The following is a 14591-nucleotide window of genomic DNA, read 5'->3' as shown; positions in this document are numbered from 1 at the left end:
AGTCACTTCTAAATAGATTGAATCTCATGTCCTAAGAGATCTTGTACTGGGTGAGCTGCTCAAATTCTGCCTAAAATGTGTAAGGTTAATCAGAAGGAAATGATTGATGGAGCTGTCACAGGTAGTTTCTATTACAATGGAATATTTTTCTGAGATATGTATTTACTCATTTAGAAACATCTAGTATGTGTCAAGCAGAAGCAACATGGTGTCACTGAGAGAGAGAGCTGACCTTGGGGCCAGGAAGACCCAAGTTAAAGCCCTGCTTCTGTGAAAGACCCCGGCTCTATGACCCTAGGCAACTCAATTAAGTTCTCAGAGCATTGCACTGTCAGTGAGGGCTGACTACATGTTGCCCCACAGCACTCCTGAGGGTGGCCCAACCAGATTAAAATGGAGCTTCTGCCTGATTTCAACGTGTTGAGGTAGTCACTAAAAAAATGGAAATTTATGAACCTATGTGGTTTTCTAAGCAAAGATGCAGCCTACAAACTCATCTGAGTTTGACTCCACTACCCTAGACACCTCTCTAAGTCTCTGGCTGCAGAAAAAATGCTCCCCTGATTTGATAGCAGGAGTCTCCTCATCCAAGGAATTCCCTTTGTCAATGAGGGGAGCAGCTAGGTGGGGCAGTGGACCTGGAGTCGGGAAGACTCATCTTCCTGAGTTCATATTTGGCTCAGACATTTCTTAGCTGTGTGACCCTGGGCAAGTCAGATAACCTTGTTTGCCTCAGTTTCCTCATCTGTAAAATGAACTAGAGAAGAAAATGGCAAACCACTCCTGTATCTTTGCCAAGAAAACCCAGATGGGGTCCCAAAGAGCCAGGCATGACTGAAGCAACTGAACACCAGCTCTGTCAATGAAATCAACCAGTCTTTATCCCTTTGAGTCAAGTATTTTCAAAGGACTCTGTACTGGGCACTTTGGGGCATACAAAAATAAATAAAACATGCTTCTTGATCTCAGGTAGTTTATAATCAAGTAGGTGAGATAAGATGTGTATACAGATAATTATAATGCAAAATTTTAATTATGATGAGCAGTAACAGGACATAGTAGACCAAAGGATCTGAAAGGTAGTGATAATGATGATTTTACTATTGATTTCATAGAACTGTTAGGAGGAAAGCATTTTGTCAGTCACATACATATATGTATGTATACATATGTATGAATGTATATATGTATCGTCTATATGTGTGTTTTTTGAAAGGGCATCTAGATGGCACGGTGGATAGACTACTGGGTCTGGAGTTAGGAGTCCAGATCTGACCTTACTAGCTGTGTGACCCTGGGCAGGTCACTTAACCCTCTTTGCCTCAGTTTTCTCATCTGTAAAATGAGCTGGAGGGTATGTGTATATATGTATACAGGTATGCACATACAGATTGTGCATGTACACATATGTGTATAAGTGTGTATGTTGATTGTGCATGTGTGTTTGATCATAAAGTGTAGCTTGAAATAATAATAGCAGCCTGGCACAGTAGATAGAGAAATGGCCTTGAATTCAGGGAAAATTGTGTCCCCAGCCCTAGCAGGACAAGTAGAAAATGGCTTTTTCAAATGCTTGCTGAATTGAAGTGAATTGTGTGCTACATTGTGTCCAAGACATTTAGCACTATAAAAATTAGAGAGGGAAAGACATTCGTGATTACATTAATAATAGAACCAGGGATTCAGTGCGTGTTTGGAAATCACCTCTTTTCCTTGAATGATTCCCATTTCTACGGCACTTTAAGGATTATAAAGCACTTTCCTTTGGACAAAATGAGGTAGAGAATGCCAGCACTTTGTTGTGACTGTGGTGGTCGTTGCTAACTGGGCTCCATCCACGTAAGGAGCTTTTGGGAAGCCCTGACAATTTTCTAGTGCCTTAATGTTTGCAGAGCACTTGGCACCATATGATCTCACTCGATTTGATCCCCTGCCCTGTGAGGCTGTACTGTTATAATTTTATATTTGCTTTATTTATATTACATTTTTTATTATTATTTTATAATGAGAAAACAGACTGAGAGAAGTTAATTGACTTGCCTAGGGTGATACAGCTATCTCTTGGGCAGCTATCTCGGGTCTTCTTGGCTGTTTAACAGCATTCTTTCCAGTACAGTACCTAACTGCCTTCGGGATAGGAAAATCCTTCTGTCTTTGCATATCGCTGCTCTGCAACTTTGAAGTTTAAGAAGATCACTTGAGGTTCTGAGATGACTTACATAGTCAGTAGGTATTAAGAGCCATGACGTGAATGTAGATCTTCCTAACAGAAACTGGCTTTCTTTTTGCCCAGCCAGGTTGCCTCTTTTATCTCCATTGTACGAAACAGGGAAGTGATTCACTTGTGATCACCCAGTCAGGGAATGTCAGAGGCAGAATTCAAACCCAAGCCTCCTGACTACCAAATCCATTGGGTTCCCCTCTCCATTTACATCATTCTCACTTTAGCTTCAGTTAACAGTCCCCAGGTTTAAATCCCAGAGCTAGGCAGGGCAGAAAGAGGTTTACACAAAAGGGAATTCTACCCTTGAACTCAGTTTCCCCCATTCACTGGTCTTGACTTGGCCCACTCCTTTGCCTTACAGGACCTAAAGTGAAAAGGGAATGGCGGGGGTGGGGGGGGAAGGGGCAGTGGTGGGGTGCCTCATGTTACTCAGCTTCCTCCTGCCTGCTGTCTGACCTGGGGAGATCAGCCAGATAAGCTGGAAAATAAAATTGATTTATGTCTGCTCATGTCAATTTGTACATGTACCCAGAGGCCCCGGGCAAGCAGGGTTGGGGGTGGGGGGAAGGAGAGGGTTCACTCAATAAATCAAAAAATAAACCAAGCAGATCTTGTAAAATACCTCTGTGACTTTTGTGCCACATAAGCCCAAGAAAGTAGCAGGCGTCTCAGTCACTGAGAGCCTGAGCCCCATGCCCATGGTTTTATTTAAAATTATAAATCTGCCCCAATACGTCGATGCTTCATCTTTGGGAATTGTAAAGTAAAGGGGTGGGGGGTGGGGGGAATCACTGAGAGCATCATCAATGACTCGAGCAAATGCCACCAACAGCTTGAAGCAAAAACCAACTAGGGAATAGAGAGATAACTTATTTGTGACAGAAATCTCCTGCTCTTCACATCTCAAAAGGCACAACCTAAAGGGAAATGAGATTGCAGATGCACCCAGACCCTCTTTCCCACTGAATCCAAGGGTTCCACCAAGTTTCATTTTCCACATCTGTGACATCCTCCTCCTAGAATCCCCAAGGGGCCTGTTGTCAGACCATATATTATAGATGAGGGAGCTGAGGCTGAACGCACCAACCGCCTGACCAGGGTTTCCCCCAGTGTTGCCTGCGTCTCCTAGGAGGGTCATGGTCTTTTATATCAGATTCTGCTGTTGCCAGAGATTGAAGTGGCCTTGTGTGGGATGTAAAAGAAACAGATCAGTGGCTGGCAAATTACTGATGTCCTGAAAAGGAGAAAGGCATTGGGAGGAGATGCTGTTCAAATAAAAAAATGCTGGCTATGGGGCAAGAAAAAAGACCAGAAATAAGGTATCGAATACAAAGAAGGAAAACCTGAGAAAATCTAAATGGTGCTCATGGTGAGGTGGACAGAGTCAGGAAGACCTGAGTTCAAATCTGGCCCTTGGACAATTACTAGCTTGCTCCTTGAACCTGGAGATTGCAGAGCCAAATCAGATGTTCTTTCCAATTTATTCCAAGCTGCCTTTTGACCCCTGAGTCAGTCCTTTTGTGGCAAATAAGTAAAACATTGCCCTTTAGAGTCAGAGTGCAGAGAAGTATGTCCTTCTCAAACTCATCCTTTATCTGCTGTGAGGCATGTTTGATCCTGGTCAAGTCACTTAACCTCTCTTTGCCTCAGTTTCCTTATTTGTAAAATGGACATAATAATAGCACCTACTTGCCAGCATTGTTGTGAGAATAAAATAGCCATTGTAAAGTGTCTGGCACATAGTAGGTACTATATAACTGTTAGATATCATTATTGTTATTATTAATAACAAGCCATTTTTGCAAAGCTCCTTCCATATCTTCGGTGCCTCTGAAGGAATGATGAAGGCATTTTAGAATGCAGTTGGACTTGGAATAATGGAACTGTACAGATGGAACTCTCTATCACTTGATCCAGCTCCTCCATTTTACAGGTGAAATAGCAGACTTTTAGAGGTGGGCCTATAACCAGGTTAAGGGACTTGACCAAGGTCACACTTTTAGGGTGGTGTAATGAGAGTTCTCCTGCCCATTAATAGGCCTCACCTGGAGCCCATTATTGAGGGAAGTTTGATTGGGGGAAGCTTGTTTTGTAGGAAGGCCCCACCTTTTGTTAATTGTTAATGAGTCACTAGGTCATGCTGCCCTTTGGCTCTGAAAAGTGTATATATACTCTGAGGTGAGGTTGTGCTTTGGGGCTTACTCTTTGGACAAAGGTTTGTATGCCAGATGAGACTCTGGGTAGCCATTAAGGAGGCCCCTGGCTTTGAAAACCCAGATGTTGGTGCTTCTCTCTCTGGTAACTATGTATGTATGTAATGGTCAGGCAGCTGGAGCTGTCTTTTGATCTGTGATGTACGTATTGCTTATGGTCAGACAGTTGGAAACGCTGTCTGTTGGTCTTTATTTCTCTGCTTGTGTTTTTTCTGTTGGTATATGTGATTAAAGTAGATTGTTGACCCTTCAAGAGTTGCTTTCCTTTTAGAAAAGCAGGTCTGAGAACCTGTGCTAGCAGGCCATCCTGGAGGTGTCAGGGTGCTTGCTGCAACAGGTGACAATGAAGGGCCCAGGCTTGTGTTTGCTTGGATATGCTGCTGACAGACATGCCTCACAGCAGACAAAGAGTGAGTTTGAAAAGTACATACTTCTCTGCACTCTTCTCTGACTCTGAAGGGCAACTGATTTGCCACAAAAGGATTGACTCAGGGGTTAAAAGGCAGCTTGGAATAAATTGGAAAGAACATCTGACTTGGCTCTGCAATCTCCAGGTTCAAGTAGCAAGTGACACCTCCTTTTAGCCTCAAGATGTTTCCTTTCTTGAGACTATCTGACATCTCACCATGTAGTTACCAGTGAGCTCTATTAAATATGCTTTAAGACTTGGGGGAGATTGCTCTATAGACGCTGAAAGGCATTCTGTGTAAATAACACTATGCTTCTATGCAGAGGCAGAATACTAGACAGAAAAAGATAGATAGAAACTGGCCTTGAAGTCAAGAAGACGGGTTTAAGTCCAGCCTATGCCATGTGCTGGTTGTGTAAGCCTGGAGATCTTCTAGTTGTTGAGGTTTGATCATTTTTCAGTTGTGTCCAACTCTTTGTGACTTCATTTGGACTTTTCTTGACAAATATACTGGAGTGCTTTGTCATTTACTTCTGCAGCTCATTTTACAGATAAGGAAACTGAGGCAAACAGGGTGAAGTGACTTGCACAGGGTCATACAGCTGATAAGTATCTGAGGCTGGATTTGAACTGAGGAAGCTGAGGTTTCCCGACTCCAGGCCCAGCATTTTATCCATTATAGCACCTAGCTCCCTACCACACTCCCCAGCAACTTTTTCAATTTTAAGTGACAGATATGAATTGGGAGAGCAAATCCCCTATACCAAGGCAGTCACAGATCCAGTCCAAAAACAAAAACAGAAAAAAAATAATACCACTATACTCTATACTCAGGGACAGTATAATTTCTACCAATACAGATTCTGATCCCTCTGTTTCTTGAATTTCTGTAGAAACAAAAATCACCATCTATTGTCCACCCTTCTATTAATGAGCATCTATATTTTAGGTTGGTTAGTCAACAAACTTTTGAAAAGTGCCTGCTATGCATCATGCACTGTTGTAAGGCTAGGGTATATGAAGACAAAAACAAAATGGCCCTGCCCCCAATGAGCTTACATATAAGTAAATACAAGTTAAATGCAAAATAAAAGCAGAATCTTTCACTGACCAGCCCCAGCAGGCCTCAGATCAGAGTGTGTGCTTGAGCTGAGCTTTGAAAGAAGCCAAGGCTTCTAAGAAGTGGGGGAGAGGAGGGAAAGCATCCCAGGCCTGGGGCCCAGCCCTTGCAAAGGCATAAAGATGGAATGTTGTGTACAAGAAAGAGTGACTTAGGCCAGGGTGGCTGAAATGTATAGTGCATGATGGAGAATAATGTGCTATAAGTCTGTAAAGATAGGACGGGGCCAACTGAATGCCAAACAAAAAAGTTTCTACCGTGTCCTAGAGGCAAGAGGGACACCAATGACAAAAACATCACTAGTCTCTGAACTTGTGCTTAAAGTCTTTCCAGCTTGCAGTATCTGCCTGAGCTGATAGTAGGGCCAGCCTAGCTGAGAACCCAAGGTCACCACCACACAACAATGGGGCATTGAAGAAGGACTCCAATGGAAGCTGCCATTCACATGAGCCCTAAAACTTTAAAATAGATCTGTCATATTTTAAAGCCTATTTCTTTTTTAAATTTATCTGAACTGAACTTTATTTAACTGCATATTATAGAGTGAATTTTCCCTTAAAGATCAGTCAGTTTATAAGCATGCATGAAGTGCCCACTATCAACTGGGAACTGTGCTAAGGACTGAGAATACACAGAAATGCAAAGGACAGCCCTTGCCTCCAGATGTTCACAATCTATTGGGGGACAGCATGGACTTAGAGCTGGAAGAGACCATAGGGGTTATCTGGTCCAGCCCCCTCATGTAGGGAAAATGAGTCCCAGAAGCTTGCCCAAGTTTACCCCTATATAGCAAGGGGCAAAGCTAGAATTTGAGTCCAACTTTGCTGTCATCTCACTGTATGGCACTGCATCTTTCACCCCTCCTTGTCTGTGCTACATATTGAAGTTCCTTTGGGAATGAATGGCAGAAGTCTAGATGTGGGTCATCTTACAACAGGGTACATACGAGGGCTAACCTTCATGCAGCAGCTTCCAGCCATGATATTGATTTGGACTGATCCTTCCATAGACCTCGTTGAACAAGAGCAGATGTAGGTTAGGTTACTGAGCAAGGTGAGGACATGATTTCCACTTGCAGTTAGTCAAGTCAATGATCATTTATTAAGCACATACTGTGTGCCAGGCCCAGTAATAAGTACCAGGCATAGAGAAAAAGGTTAAAGCACTGTCCCTGCCCTGCATTCTAAAGGGAGAGAGACAGCATGCAATCTACTTATGTACAAACAAGATAGAGCCAAATTGGAGACCACTTTAGAAGGAAAGCACTTCTTATAGGTGGTAGGGTTTTAACTAAGACTTCAAGGAATCCAGGAGAAAAAGATGAGGAGGCATAGCATTGCAATCCATCAATCAGTTACATGTATTAGTTGCCTACTATGTTCCAGGCACTATGCTGAGTGCTAGGGATACAAAAAGAAGCAAAAAACAGTCTCTCACCTCAAGAAGCTCACCTGCAAACATATATACATGCTAAATTTAGGAAATAATTAACAGAAGGAAAGCACTATAATTAAGTGGGGTTGGGGAAGGCTTCCTGTAGAAGGTGGAATTTTAGTCGGGACTTAAAGGAAGCCAAGGAGGTCATTATTGAGAGCAGACAAGGGAGAGAATTCCAGGCCTGGGGGACAGCCAGAGAGAATGCCTAGAGACAAGAGATGGAGAGTCTTGTCATTGGATGGAAGAGGATGTGTTGGAGAGTAAGGTGTAAGAAGACTGGAAAGGTAGAAGGAAGCTAGATTATGAAGAGCTTTGTTTTCCAAACAGACCATTTTGTGTTTGCTCCTGGAGGCAAGTGGAAGCCAGTGGAATTTGAGTTGGGGGTGACATGATCAGGCCTTTGTTTTAGGAAAACCACTTTAGCTGCTGAATGGAGAATGCATTGAAGTGGGGAAAGACTTTGAGGTAGACAGACCCACTATTAAGGTACTGCAGTAATCCAGGCATGAGGTGATAAGGGCCTACACCAGAGACGTGGCAATATCAAAGGAGAAAAGGGGGTATATAGGAGCGATATTGCAGGCGTGAAATCTACAGGCCTTGGCAATAGCTTGGATATGAGGAGTGAGAGATAGTAAGATGACTCTTAGGTGGTGAGTTTGAGGGACTGGGAGAATGGTGTTGCCCTTCACAGTAATAGGGAAGGTAGGAGTGGGGGGAGGAAGCTTAGGGGGAAAGGTAATGAAAATGTATAGTAATTATATGGAAGGTCTTATCCAAGGAAGAGTAAGGAAGCCAGTTTTATGAAAGGGATATAAGTATAGATGTAAGAAGATAGGAAAGGAAAGAAGAGACTAAATTAGACTAGAAAAATAGATCTATAAAATAGAACTAAAAATAATACAGAAATACATAAAAATTATAGTAGGACTAAAATCGGAAAACAGACTAGAAGAGGAGAGATAGGCTAATATAGTCCAAGTTTGTGTTGATGAGCTAATAGCAAGCTAGCAGCCTCCTAACTCCTATAACTTTACCTTAAGTGTCTTGCTCTCTAGCCAGCCAAGTTAACTGGTCACAGTTGTCATTACAGAATAATGAATTGAAACTCATGTCATAGAGTGGAAAGAGCACTTCCTTTGGAACCCAAAGAACCTGGGTTCTAATTCCTCCTCTTACACTATCAATGTGACCTTGGGCAAATCACTTACTTTACTTATCTGTGAAATAAGGTAGCTATACTAAATCATTTTGGAAGTTCTTTCTCATCCTAGATTTTTGAATTACATGTTGCTTTAGGATTAATGACCTGAGAGCCTAGTGATTCACATATTGTTTGTCTCATTGGAAAATATATCCTCAACTCATCCCTTGACTTCCTTCCATATTAACGAGATGTCCATTTGCTCCAACTGACTTTTCTCCCTTTTTCCTAGATATCGGCAAATGAAATTGAAATGCTTTTGATGAGGCTGCCACGCATGTTTAAACAGGAGTTCACAGGCGTTGGAGCAACACTGGAGAAAAGGTGGAAGTTTTGTGCCTTTGAAGGAATTAAAACCACCTGACTGTGAACAGCAAACTCCCTCTTCTTGAGAAGCAACCATTGTACCACGTGGGCAGGGCAAGGCAATCTGAGAGTGAGATCTTTGGAGTTTGGCACATGGCGTTACATTTGCAGAGCCATCAAGACCTAATTTTAGTTCCATCTGTGGTGTTCTCTTGTGAGTGGAAATGTAATTGTACACCAGTTCCTTAAAAATAAATTTTTTTTAAAAAAAAAAAGTTTCATACTGTGATAGAGCCGTTTCCTATGAAAACCAAACAGTGACACCACATTTATAAGGAGGGTGAGGTTTTCAAATCTGCAACATCTGAGTAAAATCTCACTGAGCGAAACATTGGAGGGAGACGTGGATCGACCATAGTTGTTGCTAAGCTACCCAGAAATGTAGATGTAATGTATAGCTGAGCTCATTAAATGACATTTTCCTGGAAGTCTATCTTTCTGTTTTAGTATATAAGTAATTTTACAGTGAGGAAAAAAAATCATACCAAAAGAAAACTTGAATATGTGTCCTAATAGTTAATGTATTTTGTAAATTAAGTTATATGCTGTTCCAGGGACTTTTGCCTTATTCAAAGAGGCCTAAAATGTGATTGGACTCCTCAAGAATGCTCTATCAAGAATATTATTTTTCTAAGGTAACGATTCTCCATCATGAGTTCTTTTAACATGGATTGCATAACAGTTTTCATAAACATTGTAAATAGAGGGGGGAAAACAAACCGGTGACCCTGTCTTGTACTTGGTATGTTACATTCAGGTTTATGCATCAAAATAAATATTCAGTTGCTTTACTGTTACAGATTTTATAGCAAAGATATTAATTTTTTTCAATAAATATGACTTCTACCGTATTGGTTTTACAAGCAGTCCCTCTGACGTTTCTTAGTTTTTCCTGTTTGAAAATGTATGATTTCTTAGACTTAGCTGCTCAGCCACATGCCGATCTTAGCACCTTCCCATTTTACACATGAGCACTGTACTAAGGGAGATAACATTAGCTCGAATTAGAGAAAACTACATATTTTTTAGAGTAGGAAGTGCCAAGATGGAAGATTATGCATTTATTAAATAGAGCAGATATTGTTTAAAAATATCTAGACAAAGCAGCCAGATTTAACCAACATAAATTTCACATTTGTTCGGTGGTCTGTCAGATCATTACAATGCAACCAATTAGTCACTCTTATTAACTCACAGATAATCCTTTTGTGCATCACTTTGGATAAGAGATAAAAGAATTCACTCTTGACCCAACATGCTAACGTTTGGAGGCAAAATATTCATCCATCAATTCAACAGTCAACAAATATTTGCGGAGCAGTGTGCAGAGCACCACAGGATGTACAAAGAGGAGTGATGCACAGTCCTGACCTCAAGGAGTTTCCATTCAAATATAGGAGATATAAAACTATGAAGATTTCTGACAAAAGATAAAATGTGAAAATTCAATAATACACTTTCAATACAAATTAAGTGCCTCAAGAGTTTAGACAGAGGCCATATATTGTGGAAAAGATCATTGAACTTGGACTACACCATTCCTTAACTAATATTTGCCCGGTGGTTGAGCTTATGAGCTTAACCACTCTGAGCCACAGTTTTCTGATCTTTAAAATGGGGATGGTAGTACTTACAATGCCTACCTCACAAGGTTGCTGTGAGTATCAAGTTAAATGATGTCAATAAAGTATTAAAGGAGCATATTGATTATGCAAAGCACCTGTTATTCCTCAAAGATGACCTTAGGTTTTTTAAATGAGATAGCACTTGAATTGAAACTTGGAGGATGTTTAGGAGTTGGACAGATGGAGACGGGAGCAAGGTTACCCCTAGAAGAGGGAGCACCGGGAGCAAAAGTAGATGGTAAATAAGCCAGTGTGGTCACCATGGAGAAAGCAAAAATTGGGACATGGGGGCAGGGGATGGTTTAAGGCCAAAACATGAACAAGTTAACTAGCTGAATCTTTCAGCTTCCCAATTTCTCTCCGTTAGCTGTGTGAGAGCAATGAATAAGGAGAATCTTAAAGGAACTAATTAACTTCGTAACTGTCACTTTCAAGACTACAGCTGTGCTAAGAATATCTTTCCAAACAGATGCAATGCCTTCCTAAAGTACTGATTTCATCATACTCGTCAAGCAACATTTACTAAACCCTGATTACTAAACTCTGCGTGCTAACTGCTCATTGGATACAAATTAGTCCCTTAGAAACTCGCAAAAACATTGACCATTTTGGTCACTACTACTGTGTACAAGGTTAAGAAGGAGGAAGCATTTATTGAGTGTCAACCATGGGCCAGACCCTGTGGTAAACACTTTTTACAAATAATATCTCATCCCATCCTCACAACAACTCTGGGAAGTAGGTGCTATTATTTTACAGTTGAGAAAACGAGGCAGACACATTAAATGACTTGCCCAAGGTCACACAACCAGTTAATATCTGAAGGTGGATCTGAAGTCAAATCATCCTGACTCCAAGTCCAGTGCTTTACTCATTATGGCACCTAGATGTCTAGGTTAGGGATGAGAATAGGGTATTGCATGAAGGATATCAAAGAACTGTATAATCCTAAACCATATTTTGAAGGAGGTAAAAGGAAAAACATGTAGTCAGTGGGGGCTTCATTTAGGGACTAAAAATAGATAATGAAGCTTCTAGAATGGCTCTGCTTACTATCAGGGGCAACCTTCTGCCCCATGTCACTGAAGCCTATAATGACTAAACTAAATGTAAAAGAATGAAATAGAGAATTAAATCAATTACCCAGAAAAGGGGACCTTTTCGATTCATGTCTCTACAAACAGGCTCTAACCCCCTCATTTGAGTCCCCAAACCACTGTGTTAGTTACCCAGGGAAGGAATAAAATGAGCTGGATGGAACGTCTGAACTGACCACTACATGACGGCCATCTTACTCCACCAGCCCACTAGCCTTGTAAATTATGATCTCTTTGATTATGGACTAAGAGCCAAGGAAAACTGGGGAAGTCATTGAGGGATATCAGTTCCCCATCTCAAACTCATGCATGAGCTAACAGGGAAGTCTCAGAAATTCTAGATCTCTTCTCTTCAGTGTCCTTGTTTCTTCCAAGATTGAAACAGAGACCATGGTGGCCTCCAGTTGCCTCATTCTCTAATACAGGCTCCCAAGTTTTACCTTTAGTGTTGATGCTACCATTGGTCCTAGTGTCTAACATGGTTCCCCAGTCAATGGCTAGTCCCTATTCTCTCCCAACAAGCTTAAAGGCAAGGTCATAATGAGAAAAGAACACAGAAGCAGAGGACAAGCATTCCTTCATCCTATCATGAGACTTCTGAATGAGTTATTAGATGAAATGGGGAGAAGTAAAGGATATCCTCATATTGAGCCAAAAACCTATCTACATCTAATTTACATTTGTCCTAGTTTCATTTTCTGAAGCCATAAAGTTAAAAGCAGCTATTATATTCCTCCAACCATCTCTTTAGACCATCATGCTTTCTAGTAGCCATTACCTTTGTTGCTGTCCTGGACACCCTGTACCTTATCAATACTTATGCTTTTATGATTCTATGACTCCATTAATATAGTTCCCCATGATCACAACCCATCTGGGGACTGTCATAATATGTGATATATCACCCATACCTTTCCATAAATTCTCTAGAGAGAAGCATGCCCTTGTCTACTTCTTGTAATATTTCACAGATAACAGTCCAATGTGAGGACTGTCCATCTATTATTCCTCATTGATGCTTCATGTCTAGCCTAGCTCCTTTGACTCCCTGTTAAGATAATGGATATCATTTTTATAAAACTGTTCAACACTTACCACACTCAATGTTTTCCAACTGTTTTATTCAAAAACACTCATGTTACACAGGGATAAGGATTCCGAGTAATGATACATAGGTAAAAAGCCATTCGTCTCCATTTCTTCATCTCCAAAATAGTCTCAATATATTTTTCCACATAATTTACAATACATTTTATGGTCTACCTTCTGATTGAAGTCAGCAAGCATCAACATATATGATGACTTGGATCTTTTCAGGTTTTTCATGGATTTTTTTTCTTTCTTCATCCACTGCAAATGAAATCAACACCAACATCTTTCTTTTCCTTCTTTCTTGAGAACCCATGAACAGTCTTATTTAGCTAAACATCTTTGTCTGGTTTTCTAGTTTCATTTAGAGTGAGAATATCAATACAGGTGTCCAGTTCCCCCCATTTTGTAGCAATATATCAGTCACTGGACAAAAATCTTATGTGCAAAGTATGAAAAAATAAATTAATATTCATAGCTGGTCTCAAATTCTTTAATTTTGTCACCTTTTGTCCCCTTTTCCATTATATTTTCACCATTGCTGGAGAAAGGATAAATTTGAAGACAATTTTGCATCATCTGTTCCATGAGAAGTCATGGGAAAAGGATGAACCCCCAGAATATTACTAACCTTCTGGTGGTAAGCCTCTCCCTGTTTAGTTTGGATCAGCTTCAGAGACCAGGCAGGGTGTTGCCGTGCTCAGACTAGAAACCGTTTCAGCTTGGTAGAACTTGCCAATGCTTGTGTTCCATCTACTCAGGCAGGATGTTTGCTGAGGTCATATTATTAATGTCAAATATGTGAAGCTCATCCCCAAGCACTGTTACTTGGTACCATTGAAAGAGTTCTGGATTTTGAGTTAGAATTCTGAGTTTGTTCTTGGCTGCCTGAGTATCCTTGTGAGTTCATCCATCTGAGACTCAATTCCCCTATCTGTAAAATGAGAGGATCTCTAAGAACCTTTCCATCTCTAAATATATGATCATACCATATTCCAGATATGAATATTCCCTTTTTTGTACTTGAAACTACATTTCTATTATTGCAGCATATAATGCTACGTATAATGACATTAGTGGTATTATACAATAGCCCATAATACAATACAGTACAAAACTGCACAATGCTTTCAGTCCTCTAATAGGGTCTTTTTTCACATGTGCTGTTTCTTCGCCAAGTCTTGTTCAACATTGCTAATAATTAGCATTTATATGGCATTTTTAAGGTTTCAAAGGTTATCTCATTTTATCCTCATAAAAACCCTGGGAAGTAAATACTATTATTTTTGCCACTTTACTGATGAGGAAACTGAGGCAGACAAAAGTTAAGTGACTTTCCCAGAATTATTTAGCTAGTAAATATATGATGCCAGACTGGAACTCAGGTCTTCCTGAATCCAGGACCAGTGCTCTCTATCCATTGGGACACCTAAAACCCTCAAATTTTATCCTCAACAACTCTGCGAGTTAATTACCATTATTATCCACATTTTATAGATGAGTAAACTAAGACATGTAGAAATTGTGTGACTTGCCGAATGTCACCCAGCTAGTAAGTATCTGAAGCCAAATGTGAACTCATCACTCCCTGACTTCAGGCCCAGCAGTCCATTCACTGTGCCACCCAGATGCCCCTGCGTGCATATGTGCAGTTGAATTTATATACTCAAATGCTGAACTTAAAACTCAATAAACGAAAATATTAATATTCACTTCAGCTCATTGTTTCGGTTTGCATGTGCATACACACATACATACATATAAACATGTTTATGTATATGTGTGTGTACACATACACATATATAGA

At 40.6% G+C, this 14591-nt stretch overlaps 1 protein-coding gene across 4 annotated transcripts in view; it reads left to right on the top strand.

Annotated features, from left to right (window-relative positions):
- Nucleotides 1–9836, top strand: part of ENOX1 (ecto-NOX disulfide-thiol exchanger 1) — a 341922-nt gene extending 332086 nt beyond the window's left edge. For all 4 annotated transcript variants that reach the window (XM_072617159.1, XM_072617157.1, XM_072617156.1 and 1 more), the window contains one exon: nt 8840–9836. In XM_072617159.1, coding sequence (XP_072473260.1) covers nt 8840–8971 — 132 coding nt within the window. In that variant the 3' untranslated portion in view covers nt 8972–9836. The remainder of the gene's footprint in view (nt 1–8839) is intronic.
- The last annotated feature ends 4755 nt before the right edge of the window (nt 9837–14591 follow it).

The sequence above is a fragment of the Notamacropus eugenii genome, chromosome 6 (genome assembly GCF_028372415.1).
Source record: "Notamacropus eugenii isolate mMacEug1 chromosome 6, mMacEug1.pri_v2, whole genome shotgun sequence".
Classification (NCBI taxonomy): domain Eukaryota; kingdom Metazoa; phylum Chordata; class Mammalia; order Diprotodontia; family Macropodidae; genus Notamacropus; species Notamacropus eugenii.
This window is presented reverse-complemented; position numbering and strand designations above follow the sequence as displayed.